The following is a 16,544-nucleotide window of genomic DNA, read 5'->3' on the forward strand; positions in this document are numbered from 1 at the left end:
TATCAGATATGTTTAAAACTCTCTGCTAGCTAACCATCATATTAAAAATCTTATCTGGGGTATACCTCTGTGAATTCATATCCAGCATTTTCGTACTTGCTCATTTCTGTTCCAGCCACAGTGGCAACCTTAATGATCCTCAAGCCAAGTTTGTTCCTACTAGGGGAACTTTGGACTCAGTATCCCCCTATGCCTGAAACTCTCTTCCCCCACATCTTAGCCTTGTTCTTTCATTCACATTTCCACTAAAATGTCACTTCAGAAAAGGCCTAAATGATCACACTTTCTAAAATAGCTGTCCTCACATTTAATCATTCTCTATATTCTTCCCCTGTTTTGTTCTTTTGCTTATTAGCACTTCTCTCTAACTGAAATTATCTTACATATTTAGTTAGTAAATTTGTTAGGGTCTCTCTCTCCCATTAGAATCTATGCTTCATGAGGGTAGTGATTCTGTCCATCACTAGATCTCCTGTGCCTAGAATAGTGCCTAAGCACATGGTTGTAGCTTAATAAATATTTGCCAATTGAATTACTAAGTGAAAATAATGATCTGCTTAATACCACTCACCTAGTAAATCCAAATTGAGATATTCTGACTCCATAGACATTCTAAACTAAAACATGATATTGTCATAAACAGTATTCAAGAGTGTGGAGTGAGTATGGATGCAGATGCACTGCAGCAAAGGGAAGAGATAACAAATGATGTCTTCCTAAATAATGGCCTCTAATTCCATTGGCAGGTAGAAAATCTGGCCCTTTGCTAACTGAGTGGGATAAAGAGCCTGTGGGCTATTTTCTAAGTAGGGCATACAGATTATTATTTTAAATTAAGAATGTACCATAGTTAGTGAAAGATAAAGCATATATAAAAGCTTAATTCTAATTCTTACATTGTTCTTGTGAACTCTTTTCTAGGTTGCTAGTCATTGTCTTTGGCGGAAGATAAGGAACTGGTCCCCAGGTAGACAGAGCTCGTTTGCTGGTATCAAATTGTTGTGTGAAAAATTCCTGGAGTTTCATTCCTATTTTTATCAGATCTGGTGTGGTTGATCTTGATATCATTACTTGGAAAATATCCCACTTCAAATCTCCATGGACGAAAATCTCACTAGAGCATAAAACAGAATCTTTGTCATATGTCTTACAGAAGATGCTCAAAAAGTACAGGAAATATTTTCTTGCCCCACCCAGCTTTTTAATTTGTATTAATTGCATAATAAATAAGAGTTTTATAAGAAAAATTGCTATTTTCTCACCAGATGATAGACAATATGTTGAGAACAGTCATGTAAATTGTCCAAAAAGCAATCCTTAATAAATACCTTTTATCAGTTATGCTTGAATCCAATGTATTATACAAGTTTACTTTCCATTCATCCTGAAGCTTAAGATCAGCATTACTGAAGATGCCCATGAGGATACTTGAGCCCATGTAATCAACACGAGCTTCAGTAGAACCCATAGTAATCTGAATTTTGTGACTGGGTTGCTGATTTGGATGTTCAGAAATATGAGCTAAAATAGAAACAATAATTTTCACAGACATGTCCACAGGAAAAACTCGTAAGAGTCAATTTCCAAAAGCGTTTTGATATCTATCTATCTATCTATCTATCTATCTATCTATCTATCTATCTATCTATCTAACTAACTAACTTAAGGCTATGTTAGATCAGTTGTAAAATTCCAACATACCAACCATCTCCAAAGCATTGACATCTATGGTCCCTCCAACTACTCCTCCTTTAGAATCTAATTGTGATCTTCCCAGACCAACAGACATGCTAATCTCTCGATCACGATTACTTCCTACTGACAGACGGCCCTGGCTCTTCAAACCACTAGTTGTCCAACTAAAAAATGAAAAAAAGGTTATTAGATACATAGTTTCCAGTGTCATGAATTAAAACAGGATTTAAATTAAAAAGCAGTTAAATCAGTTTATTCAATAGGTCAAGTTTGACAATGAAACAACATACTTTTTATAAAAACTATGTGGTAAATATCTGAATATTAACATTGATAATGAAGCTTTACTCCTCGCTAGAAAATTACCCTGTTCTCTTTATAATTGATTCCCTTTTTATAGAACATATATTTCATGCTGTTTTATATTGCAGTATCCTTAGAATTAAGCCGTTTTCAGGATAAAACATTTTATATCGTTTACTATCTTTTTCAAATATTTAGCATTCAAAAAAGCTTCTGAATATCTTTACTACAATAGAAGAAAAATTACAAAAATGATTAAATACATTTCCTTTGTATCTGAATAGCTTACGTTGTATTTCCCATTACATTACTCATATTCATTTGAACGTTTAATTGCTTCAAGTTGATAGCAAACACGACAAGTGTTTCCCATGGGGTCCCTTGTTGGCTTGCTGCTTTGTTTGATTTGTTAAAAGGAGTTGATGTTTTTGAAAGTGAATCTAAAAATAGAAAAATCAAATACATGTTCATTCACATAAATGCCAAGCTAGTCACAAAGCAAAAACTATTTTTATCACTATAATCCATAAAGTAAAAATATAATATTCTTGTATTAGAATCTAATGTTTAATAGTTATATTGCCTCTAAAATAATAGTTACCATTTACTAAATGTTTATAAGTGCTGGCAGCTTTACCTCTTGAAAGCTCATAAAATTATGTATGGCCCCCATTTTATATGAGGAAATTTTGGTGTGCATGGGATATAGCAGCACAGATCATGCATCACCCTAGGATTTTGTTTAACAAAGAAGAAAATCTTAAGGTGCCAAATACAGGACTCAAAGGCAGAAACCACTCTGAAATGCAGACGCCGGTTGGGGTGCCTGTTTTGTGTTCTTATGGACTTAGTATGTATCTTGAATCCTGCATTTGCTCATTATATTTTAATCTTTTGACAAGAACTACATCATTCATTTTTATACAGTCAGGCACAAGTACAAGCCCAAGGCCAAACCCATATGGAGCACACAAACAATATGCTAATTACTCTCCCCTTATCTATTTGCAAACGTACTGGCCATCTAGCTGTCTTGATGGCAATCCTTTGAAATGTTTGTTTTGTTGTTTTTACTGTGTTTGGGGATTTTTTTTTTGACATGTCATAAAAACCTCAAGAGTATATTTTCCTATAGTTAGGGCTGAAATCTGAGAGTAACTAAGAATTTATCCTGAGAACACTGTAGGGCTACTGATAACAAAAAGAGCAGTGTTACCTCTTCGAGGAACTGAAGAATCAGATACACTTCTTGATCTTATGGAAGCTGGGGATTTTAGGCTCTGTCCTACTGTCCCTGGTGACATGGTACTGTTTGTCATATGCTCATTGAACACATTAGGTGACTGAGGCATGTGGGTGAAGGAGGCTGACTGACTTGGCTGCTCCCAGGTCTTGCAGTAAGCTTTTCTTGATGATTCAGGGGAAAGGTGCTGGCTTACACCTTCAATGGAATCTGGTGTCCCTGGGCCAGATGCTAGTAGAAAACGAACAAAACAAAAAATCCAAAGTAACAGGGTAAAATCCCTATGTTATAAAATAATTCACCCATCCATCATTTCTAATCACATTACATATTCCTTCTAGTTCTCTATTTAGCAGCTGTGCAGCAATTTACAGGTTGCAAAGAACATTCCAGTATTTTGTTTAAACTCCATGAAAAGAGCAAAACAGGAGCTCTGGTCCCAGTTTACAGGTGAGGGAATACACTCAGACTTAGGGTTTCTCATATTTACCTCAGTATGTAACTGACTCTACTTTTCATTTCCAAGAATCTCTTGATTTCATTACCTACAACAATATCTAAATCCAGCAGACAAATGCAGGCAAGATAGTAACATGTCCCCAGCATCTTCTGTTTCCCATGCTTAATTAACCATGATTAACTTGGATATTTAAAAGGATTACAAAGTAATCATTATAGAATAAATGTACTTACAAATTTACTAATTTGTTAGGAGAGTTATAGAATAAAAAGTCAGCTAGAACGTAATCTCAAAGAAGACAAGACTTTTTGTCTGTTTGGTCCTCTGATATATCCTCAGTGCTAATATATCCCTTGTGGTTGGCATACTAGAGGGGCCCAATGGACATTTCTTGAATGACTGAATGCGTCACATGATACACCCTACCAAGTAAGATCACGTTTGTGTTATCAATTGTAGGTCTTGCTGCTACTGTAACCAAAATTAAAATTACATAACAAGCTTACTTGGCAAATTTATAGTTTGGTCTCCAAGGAATAGACGTCTTGCAATACTTCTTCTATACCATGCTCTTGGAAATGCCAGAATTTCACTGAGTCGGCGCATATCATATTTAAACGAGGCAGACCCTATATCACAAACAGCTGATACATAAATAACATTTGTTAGTACAGATTTCTAAAACCTTTAATGTTTTCACATGCTAGGTATAAGACAGGGTTATTATAAACCTGAATTATACTTAAGTTACATATTATGATAAGTGACGTGTTCTTGCACAACTTACAAAAACAGCACATTCTCACATTGTTAGTACCATTTCCCTTTTTTGAGGTGATGGCAAATTGGAATTCTATTATCACTTTATCATGAACTCCTCAGAGAAGTTCTAAAGATCAGTCTGATAGCCAGCTTTCAATTTTAATACAACAGTCTTTTCTATTATGGAAAATGAATAATCAGGATGAGCTGATATACAAATTTTCTCAAAAGGAATTGTAAACCAAATAGCTGTGTGGCAGGGACTACTATTTTCTTATCAGACTAATAGCAGTGACTTTAGACAAAAAACATTTTGATGGCCTTCTTCCAGAGTTCTGCTCTGGAGCATTCTTCTACTCCTGTTGTATGTGCTCTTCTATTCTTCTACCATAGTTTCTATAGGGTTTACATGCCAATGACTCCCACAGCTAAAACTTCTGTTTTTGTCTGAGCCCATACCTACATAGCCATAGCCCCTAAGTCAATTGTCTACCAGAACCTTCCACCTAAATGTCCTATAGACATTTCCTTCTTTATTTTCTAAATTAATGGTTTCACTGCTCCTTCAGCCATCTAAGCCAAAAGTTTGAGGCATTCTTGTCTCCTTTATTGCCCCTAATACAATGTGTACTCAAGCTTATGGATTCTCTTCTCTCTCTCTCTTCAACCCACTCCTCATTCCCTTTTCTCCTTTTTTTACTGCCACAGTTCATGCTCTCATCTGCTATTGCATGGTCTATTTCAGCAGCCTCCTCAAGCATCTTTTCTTTCCTATCTTTCAGGCTACCATCAACTCTCTTTCTAAAACACCATTCTGAAGCATCACCCCATTTCTTAACCTGTAATGGCTTCTCTAATGGCTTTTAACACAACAATTCTGCTTATGCCGAAATAATCAGAACCCAATTCTTTAGCTTGGCATATGATATGAGTCCTTACACAATCAGGTCCTATTTTATCAGCTTTGCCTCTAGCCTCTCTCTTTCTGGCTCCATCTACTTTGTACAACCAATTATATGTTCACTAATACCCTATGCTTTAGCCACAGCAAATCAAAGTATATGATCCAGAAGCATACATTTTGATGCTTCTGTGCCATTGAATACCATGTTGCTACCTCCAAGAATATTTCTACTCATTTTTCAAAATGTGAAGCCTTTTCTGATTTCTCATACAAGACAGAATTGTTTCCTCCTCTTTATATAAAGCTCCATTATAGCATTCATTATCCTGGACTCATTCATTTGTCTACACATAAGACCTTGTCTTATTCATGCCTGTTCCCCTCAATCACCTAGCAATCTCAGGTGAAAGTTTACCCTAAAACACAGGCTTAATATATATTTGCAGAATATTGGGTTAAGTGAACATACTGTATTTATTTGATTCATAATTATGAGAGCTTTTACTCAGTATTCTGGATTCTTCAGAATGTCTGTTTGCATTTAATTTTTAAATATTCAAATCACAATGTAAAGGAAATGAATGATTTGCCCATAGTTATATAGCTGTTTATAAAACCAGCAATATATATGCACACAATTCAAGGTCTTCTGACGTCAAGTAAACATTTTTAAACATCACTCATCCCATTTTAGTGTTTTAAGCATTTATAATTAGAAAAACAAAAAGAAACTGTACCAATTCATGGTGGATAAAAACTGAAGAAAAGAAGCAACTTTTACTGATGTAATTGGGCATATTTGGCCCTTGGGTGATATGTCTATTTATCTAGAAATTATATTCCTAACACTGATTACTTGGATTGAGACAGTACCATAGGCTGGGCATTCCTCTCCTTTATATCAACTTATCACTGAAAGCTTAACATTAAGTGACTTAATATTTAAACACTACTAAAACAGAGGCCATTATTTAATTTTGGAAAACAATATTTTAATTTAAAAACTATAAAATTGAGTACCAGATATATTTATTAATGTAGTGTCCATTTTGCTTGTAGACTTGTTTACAGACTGACTTTCAAAAAATGAGGCACCTCCTGAACGCCTGATCCGTGACAAACTCACTTTTACAAACTCAAGGTTTATACTGAGTGAATCTTTTCGACCAGTGACTGAAGTGGGCTCCTCATCCACATTCCCTTTAAAACAAACAAACACAACCCCCACATCTATGTATACATATGTACACACAGTTGTCTAGTTAAGTGAAAATTATCTAATACACTGTAATATGCCATGAATTAAAATCACTTGAAGTAAAAATTTAAGCAGAGTGATCTAATGAGCATTAGCTTTCCTAACAACAATTTAAGAGGTTCAAACCCATAAACATAATTGGTGATTTTTACAGCCCTTCTCCAATAATAGCAACTAGAATTGACATGGAATATATGTTTTCATCATTTATTTAAATACAAGTCAAGAGTTAGTTACTAATAAGCTTTTATGCATTTGCAGTGGTTCATCTGCACTTCAAAATGACAATGAAATTTGATTTCACTAAATGGCTGACTTAAATTATAGTCTCTTTTTAAATTAACAAATGTGACCCATGCACTTTAAAATTTTACTTTCTATACAATTTGTTATGTAAATGGACAGTGATTTGCTAAGACATTTAAACATTTCAGTGACATAAGTAATCTCTGATATCCAGAGATTACTGTGCTGTGTATATCACTTAGAAAATATTCTGAATTTTAAAATTCTTGTATAATTAATTCACCTGAATTACTTATTGTATATGTATACTTATTATGTAAATATGAGATAGGTATTATCAAAGAGGAAAAATATAAAAATGATCTTGGGTATGTCCCTTATGATTTATGAAAATAAAGCTTAGAAGTTTGAAAACATGCTGTAAATCTGAAAAAGACATGAACATGCAAAGTATACCTAATCCTCCTGATCCAGGTGTAAGGCCAGAAACAGCAGTTTTTTGTTTCCCTGCTCCATATGGATGAAATACATAAAGGGAAAAGTCAGACATGCATGCAGTGAAGCTCAAGCCAGATGAACTACTGCTGGAACTGGTCAGGTCTGACTGACTACTACTATGTCGACTTCGGCCAAGAGGGCTGCCTAGTCCTGATGAACCTACAGTGAGCACAGGAAATTGAAAATATAAGCCACAAGAAAAAAACGCCAGTCAATAATATGTTCTTAAGAACCAAACATGACTTCAGAGTAAAATGGAGACACTCAAACATATCAATAGATTTAACAGATCAATAGATTTAAATCCTTAAAACTGAAATAAAGACTTAGATGTATTTTCCAATTAATTTACACCAGGGTTGAATACTGTGTTCATCCTTAAAACAATTATTTTTATATATATGTTTGGCCTACTGCATGGTTTCCTGTTTTCTCCTTGACTCCTAGAAGCAGGCAATGGAAGAGGCCCAAAATAGCTGGGGCTTAAGCAAAAGGGGAGGAGAACATACTGTAAAAAATCTATATCATATACTTGGAGTCCACATTGCAGTAGATGCAGTGGAAACAGGGCAAGGTATGCAAATGCAGAAAGTAAAAAGATCTCGTGTGGAGAGCCAAGTGTCCTTGTTGGTAACATTTACTAGGGATGGACAGGTAAATTCCAAAAACATTAAAAAAGACCATTTGAATAGATTATTAAATGATTTTGCTGGTGATTCCAAAATGTATGTCCAGACCAGACCTCCTTTGGATTTATATATTACAACTGCCTACTTGACCTCCTATTAGAATGGCTCACAGGCATTTAAACCGAACTGTACTCTTGATCTTTTTCCTTGAATTTGCTTTTCTTCCAGTGGGCCCCATCTCCAGTAAATGAATACTTCATGAAAATAGCTCAACCAGGCTGGGCGCAGTGGCTAATGCCTGTAATCCCAGCACTTTGGGAGGCTGAAGCAGGCAGATTATGAGATCAGGAGCTTGAGACTAGCCTGACCAATATGGTGAAACTCCATCTCTACTAAAAATATAAAAACTAGCCGGGCGTGGTGGCATGCGCCTGTAATCCCAGCTACTCAGGAGGCTGAGGCAGGAGAATTCTTTGAACCCAGGAGGTGGAGGCTTCAGTGAGTCGAGATGGCACCACTACACTCCAGCCTGGGCAACAGAGCGAGACTCCATCTCAAAAAAAATAAATAAATAAATAAAAAGAAGATAGCTCAACCAAAACCTGGGAGTTATCTGTCATCTTTCCTACTCCTGACTGTCTGTCATGCAGTTTATCATCATTTCTATATCTCAGGCATATAAAGTCTGTCCGTTTCCTTCCAGCTCACTGCTGCCATTGTAGCTTAAGCAATTATTAACTCTGCCTGGACTACAGAAACAGTTCTCCTTGCCTCGTCCTACTCCAATCAACTGCCGCACTGCAGCTGGACTGGTATTCTAAAAGTATGTATGTGAATCATATCCACTCCCTTGCTTAACCTTTCAGTGGCTTTCCCACATGAGTTGACTCTTTCCTATCTCTCTAAACCCTTCTTATGCCAGTCTCCACACTTAACAATGGCTTTTTTTTTTTCCTTTTTGTTATTCAGAGTTGCCAAACTGTTTCTTCTTTGTGGATTTTGTATTCTCTCCCAGGAGTGTCCGTTCCCCCAATTCTCTGCTTGGCTAACTCATACTCACCTCATGTTTCCATTTAAAATAAGCTTGTCTGCTGGGCTATTATTTGTTTCTCCAAATTCAGTTTAGGTTCCACATTAGTAAGTATGAACCACGTCTATTAGCTAAGTTCACTATTACTACGCCCTAGCACTGACCCAGACCACAAAGATCCTTTGAAAGAATGGATATTGTCGCAACCTATATATTCTCATCATCATTCCTTGAATATTTTATAATGATAAAATGAGGGGTGCTATTCATTTCTGTTGTTTTCTAAGGAATAATAAAATTTGGGCATAAAAAGTTTCTCATTTCATATTCCTTTCACTACCTATTCCTAGCATGGTGCATATATACTGCTATAATAATTTAAGTGCTAATAATTTATGACATTAGGACAGTTTGTCATTAAGAAAAAGATTGACATTCCAAAAGAGAAATGGGCATGGGCATATATTTACCACTCCCAAGAAATAGCTAATGAAGTAATAGAGTACAGATTAATAAAATCTAATTTTAATCCATCACATTGACAATGATTAAAATTAAATTTAAAGCAGTGTTGGAAAGAATACAGTGAACTGGTGTCCATACACACTGTGGTGAGAGTGTAGAAATGTTACAGTCTTACCAGAAAGCGAATGTATCAAACACTTTCAAAATGTTCATACTTCCTAACCTAGAAATTCCACTTTTAAGAATTTCTCCTAAGAATATATCTTTGTTTAAAAATATTTACATATAAAGATGTTGACTTTAGTATTATTTTGAAAGCAAAATAGTCCATGGAATCTCAAGTATATGATCAAACTGATGGAATATCTTACAGCCATTACTTTTAGAGATGAATATTTAATAATTTAGGAAAATACCTATGATATTTTAAAGTTTAAAAAGTTACATAGAAGAGGCCATATTTCAATTGTTGCCTTGGAAAAAGACTGTATCACTATAGAAATGTTGTAGTGTTATCAGAGATAACACTGGTTATCTAGGATAAAGGGATATTCTCATTTTCATTTCATCTTTAGTACTTTTCATTTTCTATAATGAATAGTGAGTGTAAATTTTATAATCAGAAAATGTTTTTCAAAGACCAACACTACCACTTACAATATTTTGTTGACAACACAACTCCAACAGCAATATTTTGGAGCTAAGTACTAGATAATGGGTGACCACATTAGCAAAATCTTTATTTCTAAGATATCAACCTTTTTGTTTTCCAATTTTGTGAAAACTTTCAAAGATTCACACAGCAAAAGAAATGATTTCCTATAACAATTTCCCCACTAGTACAAGTAAATACTGTGTTCAAGATATAATTTCAATTTTTCAAAGAGGAATTTTGGGATGCTTTCTCACAAGCCAGTTTGTAATAATTTTTCCAACTGATGCTTGATGAGATTATTAGAATAAAGATTTGAATCTAAGATGACTCTCAAGTAGGACTCAAAACCTAAGCTGTATTTCCTTACAAATCAGAAAGGTAATTCGCCCTCCACAGTCTTCATGCCTCTCAAAAATGGAATTTGGGATTTTATTTTTTTCACTCTTAATGCAAGCCTTCTCAGCCTTGCCATTATTGACATTTTCAACCAGATAATTCTTTGGGAGTGGAGGGGGTTGTCATATATACTATAGAATGTTTAGTGACATCTCTGGCTTCCCTTCTAGCTGCCAGCTGTAAACCCTCAGTTATGACTATCAAAATTGTCTCCTAATATTGCCAACAAGATAGCTCCTGGTTAAGAACCACTATTTTAACTATATTCCAGTCTTATCAGTTTTCATTCAGTCTAGTCTCTTTTTTTCAGAGGTATTCAATAAAATCTTTACCATTTGCATGTGTGATCTCTGTTTCATTTTTAGGGCAGAAATGGCACCCAGTTTAACATAGTGAGGAATGCCTATCATCTCAGGAAATCAATTATATTTTAAAAACAAAACCTTTATGAAACACATATTTGAGTTAGATAACCAAATTTGCCCTTTAAAAATACATATGCTACTGCTACTTGATACAGTTTTCACTCAGTGTGATAAAAAAAATCCCTGTAAGGTAACACTATGTTTCTTATTTTCCATTTATAATACTGATTACTCCTGAATGTCAAGTATAGCTTAAGATAAAAGATATTCAAAAGTACTTGAACGTGTGAATTATTATATAGTAGTTATGTCATAGCACTTGTAGTATGTACATTCAAACCAAATTCAAAATACTATCTAATTGCCATTCAGCTAAAAATAGAAACCAAAGGGTACTCAAGTTCAAGTAACACATGAAATATACTCAAAACATTGGTCTACTATAGATTTCTTTCTATAAATAATCCGCAGATTTCCCCTTTTCCAAGTATATTTAAAAATATGTATTAATTACTATTAAAATATTCATTTAAAAATAGTATTTGGTTTTATACTAGAGGAATAAAAGGACATTATCTATACCTGGTATTCCAGTTTTGCTAGCAGAAGTCTTTGTTCCACTCTGAGCAGCATTACCTCCAGGGGATAAAGTCTCTGCAGGATATGTAGTCCCTAAAGTCTCCAGTTCTCCTCGGTTTGAAGAAAACACCAAATCCAGGGATGGCAGCTTTAACATGCATTCTACTCTTGATACTGGTAAACAGCTAAATTTTATCTGTGAGGGCTAAAAATAACAGAAAGAAAAAGCTTTCTAGGAACTCGATAAATGAAAAGTTTTAAATGGAAATAATATTGAAATGTTCAATACTTAAGAAACTTTTTTTTTAACAGAAAGAAATGAAGTATATCACCTGAACTCATACATAAACCACAACATCTACAGGAAAGTTAAGAAATTTCACCTTGGATTTCAAAAGTTACATTTAATTTCCATTTCTGTCTACATATATTAATCATGTTTACTCATTTGATACTTAAGATTTTGTGTTTATTGTCCTAGCTTTTTTAAACAGAAGCATGATATAAAAATCAAAATGTATAAACAAAATGCTATCATTTTAAAACACCTAAATATTTGAGGAGCCATCTCAGAACAATAAGACGGTTGACCCTTGAACACCACAGGTTTGAATTGTACTGGTCCAATTAACATATGGATTTTTTTTCAGCCAAACATGGATTGAAAATACAGTATTTGGGATGAAAAACCCGCATATACAGAGGGCTGTCTCTTTTCTTTTTTAGTAATTCCTCAGGGCTGACTGCGGGACTTGAGTATGTGTGGATTTTGGTATACATAGTGGGGGGCAGGGGTAGTGTTAGAGCCAATCTCCTAAGTATATGGAGGGACTGTATTTAGATATTTAGATAGTTCAGAACCTTAAAAATATTTATGCTCATATTAAACTTGTTCATAATAACAAAGGTTGGTTATAGTTCAGAACCTTAAAAATATTTATGCTCATATTAAACTTGTTCATAATAACAAAGGTTGGTTTTTGTTTTTTTAGAGACAGGGTCTCACTCTATTGCCCAGGCTGGACTGCAGTGGTACAATTATGGCTCATGGCAGCCTTTGAACCTACCAGTCTCAAGCAATTTTCCCATCTCAGCCTCCCAAGTAGCTAGGACCACAGATGCACACCATCACACCTGGCTAATTTTTTTTTTTTTTTTTTTTTTTTCCTGGTAGAGATGGGGTCTCCATATGTTGCCCAGGCTGGTCTCCAACTCCTGGGCTCAAGTGATCTACCCACCTCAGCCTCCCAAAGTGCTGTGATTACAGGTGTGAGCCACTGCACCCAGCCCAAAGGTTTTATAACCCTCAAGCCCTCATTCATTCTGTTTTCATCAAGCCTTTAAAAAAGCTAGCTAAAAATTCTACAATGTAAGACTGAAGCTCTTTGGCCACATTAACGTTATAGAAGATAGTTGGAACAGATGACCATTAGTGTTTCCTTTACTCTTAAGATTGATTATTAGATTTTAATTGAGGATCAACTAAACCCTGAAGTTTTGATACAAGTAGTTTTAAATCATCCTTGATAAACAGATTTAATTAAATATATACTATATTTGGTATAGTATATATGCTAATATATATAATATATACTAATATATTTGGTATAGTATATATGCTAATATATACTCTCAAAGGCCTATTGGTAGGACAGCATTTTAGAATAAAATACTAAATAAAAACTAGGTAACGCTTAGCAAAATTTTTAACAAAAGTACTATTGTGACTTTACATCTCAATTACACTTTGTATCTGCCCAAAAAGAACTATAATGGCAAGAAATTAAGGTGCCAAAATAAAGGCATAAAATGCTTTAAAAAGGGTTTTAACTTAAATATTTTTATTTTTGCCACAGAAGTATGAGTTTTAATTTTTGAAAACCCAAAGATCTATGAAACTTCTTGGTAGAAAAGTGAATATAGATGATCTCCAATTTAGGATTTTTCTACTTTATGATGGGCAAAAGTGATACACATTCAGTAGAACCTGTATTTTGAGGACCCACACAACCATTCTGCATTTCACTTTCAGTAAATATTCAATAAATTACATGAGATATTCAAGACTGTATTATAAAAAAGGCTTTGTGTTAGATGACTTTACCCATCTGAAGAGTAATGTGTTCTGAGCACATTTAAGGTAAGCTAGTTTAAGCTATGATGTTCAGTAAGTTAAGTGTATTAAATGTATTACTGACTTATGCTATTCAGTTTGTGATGGGTTAATCAGAACTTAACAGCATCATAACTTGAGCATCCGTATATACATAACATTTCACACATACTTCACAGATACTCAAGCAACCTCCAAGCCATCATAAACATACTAAACATTCATGAACCTGAGGTTAAGAAAACTTTTAAACAGTAACAATGTTGAAGTGTTCAAATAAACTTAAGAAAAACATTCCTCTTTAAAACAAAAAGAAAGAAATGAAGTATGTCACCTGAACTCGTACATAAACCACAACATCTACAGGGAAGGAAGAGTAAGCAGATGTCGAAGATGACACTAGTGACGTTGTTGATTCTTCCATAGGATCTGGTATTTCAAAATGTCCCATATCTTCATCTTGTGAGCTGACAGCTGTTTAAAATATCTGGTTAAGTTTTATTATTAGATCAAAGGCAAACTATTTATTAAAAGATCCTTATTGTTTATAAAAGTGAGATGAGAGGTATGAACACCCAGAAACATTTGCTTCTGAAGCCCTTCATTCTATACATTTTTCCCTTTTCACACCTCTTGCTCATTCCCCCAAACTCAAATTTTCCTGCTGCTATACCAAACACTGTACAGAGAAACTAGTGATTACATCCTTGCCCTCAAAGAGATTCCAGTCCAAGGGACACACTAAGGATGCAGAACCTAAATGTTAAAATTTTGTCATTAACTAGCTGGGGCCATGGGAAAGTTCTGTAACCTTACCAGGACTTAGTTTCTTCATTTGTAAATGACAATTAGATGATCTCTCAAGTTCTTTTACAGTTTATAATTCTTTAATATTTATAATTGCATATATTATGTAATAATGTATAATAGCATTAAGAAAACCTTCTATATAATAAGATCCCAAAATATATGTGATGGGGAGGTATATAAGAAGGATGCTTACCTGTATAATTCCTTTCAATTGGTGTAATTGGGATAGTTTCCAGAGCTTTTTCCAGAAAGTCTAATAGGCAGGGACTGATAACCATTTCTTCTGGCAATGACTGAAGTGCTACCCAGGCATATAACTTGGCTGTTTTTACTCCTCCACTTCCTTTTCCTTTGGCTAGAACATTTAGAAATTCCATTTAATGGATTTTATAAAAAGTTCCAATTAAACAGAAATTTGAATTATATTAAAGTTTAATCAGGTGAAGTACCTCACATTTAAGGCCTTACAAGAAAATAATAAAAGTAGCAGGTTGATAGGAATGATATGTTAATGTTAGAATACAGAGGCAATTAATGACATATAATAAGGTGGTTATCCCTACTTGCTCTACATCACAAGTTTTGGTCCAGTTTTTCAGCTTTATATTTTGCTTAGTCTCTCATTAGCATTAGTCATTTTGTCCATTTAAGAAGATATAGAGAACTTTAACAATATTTAGTGGCAAGTGAAGAAAAATGTCACTGTTCTCAGGCTTTCCTAGGCTTAGCTTGTACATATTTATAATGCTTCCCTATATGGGATGCCATTTCTCTTTCCTTTTACCTAACTAAATATATCTGCTTCAGGAGAATGAGTAAAACATCTAAGACTTAGCTAGCTTTGGCTAAGGTTTCCAACTCTTAACATTTATTAGTTGTTCAAATCTAGGAAAGACATCCAACTTTTATGAGCCTTAACTTTCCTCATTTGTAAAAGGCGTTAATATCTGCCATGCACTTAATGGACACAGATGTGCCTTGTTAACTGAAAAGTGGTATTAGGCATTCTCAGCATAATTACCATTTTAAAAGGTTTATATATCAGGTTTTGTCTCCCAAATGAAACTTTTTCAAATAATTCTTGTGTAGTCTGATATTTTTTGGAAATCCTGCCATGTATGTATGGTATCATTCATGTGCTATGGTAGCCAGATTCCAAGATGACGTTCAATGATCCTTGCCTCCTGGTATTCATACCCTTGTGTAGTTTACTTCCATACTGATCTTCTATCACAAGGTTTTACTCATCACACAGGTCTCTTTTGGAGAACACTCAAGAAGCCCATTAGAGAAGCCCACATGAGAGGAACTGAAGTACCAATTAGCCAGTCACATGATTGAGACATGATGGAGGCAGATTTTTCAGCCCCAATCAGGTATTCAGATGACTCTAGCCCTAGCCAATGTCATGACTACAATCTTGTAAAAGACCATGAGTTAGATCCACTGAGCCAAACTGTGCCTACGTTTCTGATCAACAGAACCTGTAGTTGAGGTTATAAGTCATAAATTCTGGGTAATGTGTTATACAACAGAGAAGTAATAAATGTTTAAGCCCAATGTACTGTCACATTTGATATTTCCATCTGATCATAAGCTCCCAAATTTGAGCTATATAAAACTACTCTTTTTATATGTACAGACCTAAAAATTTAAGTAAGTAAACTATTTGGTATATTGTTTATTTTATAACATATTCTAAAGTAATGTCAATTTCAAAAACAGGTGAAAATGGTTGGCCCACACTTCCATATATGAAGTCTGTATAGTCATTATTGACAAGTGTATGTCCTTTTTTCTTAAACATGTGCATTGGAAAGTCTCAAAAGAGCAAGTAGGTAATAACTAAAAATTTTAAAAATGACAAAAAAAATAGACTATATACTCCTTAAATACCTGCGGGAATAGGTGGGGGCTGGGGAGGAAGTAAGGTGTTAGTCTTGCTCTGGACAGTGCAAGGTAAAGGAGGAGAAGGAGGAGATGTTGCACTATCTTTCATACCATACAGCTTGGACTCTTTGGAGAGTGTTCTTGGCAAGGAAGATCCCCTGGAGGCATTAGGTGATTCAGTCTTTAGCGTCTTGGAATTGTAATGCAACTGTATTGAAATAAATAAACTTTTAAAATTAAAAT

General features: G+C 34.6%; 1 protein-coding gene across 14 annotated transcripts in view; it reads right to left on the reverse strand.

Annotated features, from left to right (window-relative positions):
- KIAA1109 (KIAA1109 ortholog) overlaps window positions 1-16,544 on the reverse strand; it is a 215,935-nt gene that overhangs the window by 11,817 nt on the left and 187,574 nt on the right. For 12 of the 14 annotated variants that reach the window (XM_021938761.2, XM_021938762.2, XM_021938768.2 and 9 more), the window contains 12 exons: window positions 16,308-16,509; window positions 14,605-14,766; window positions 13,936-14,075; window positions 11,492-11,693; window positions 7,328-7,528; window positions 6,388-6,567; window positions 4,208-4,345; window positions 3,215-3,472; window positions 2,288-2,438; window positions 1,702-1,859; window positions 1,329-1,521; window positions 897-1,114 (listed from right to left, as the gene is read on the reverse strand). In XM_021938761.2, coding sequence (XP_021794453.1) covers window positions 897-1,114; window positions 1,329-1,521; window positions 1,702-1,859; window positions 2,288-2,438; window positions 3,215-3,472; window positions 4,208-4,345; window positions 6,388-6,567; window positions 7,328-7,528; window positions 11,492-11,693; window positions 13,936-14,075; window positions 14,605-14,766; window positions 16,308-16,509 — 2,203 coding nt within the window. The remainder of the gene's footprint in view (window positions 1-896; window positions 1,115-1,328; window positions 1,522-1,701; window positions 1,860-2,287; window positions 2,439-3,214; window positions 3,473-4,207; window positions 4,346-6,387; window positions 6,568-7,327; window positions 7,529-11,491; window positions 11,694-13,935; window positions 14,076-14,604; window positions 14,767-16,307; window positions 16,510-16,544) is intronic. The other 2 variants (XM_021938764.2, XM_021938765.2) reach the window with 2 other exon arrangements.

Source organism: Papio anubis, chromosome 3 (genome assembly GCF_008728515.1).
Source record: "Papio anubis isolate 15944 chromosome 3, Panubis1.0, whole genome shotgun sequence".
NCBI lineage: Eukaryota > Metazoa > Chordata > Mammalia > Primates > Cercopithecidae > Papio > Papio anubis.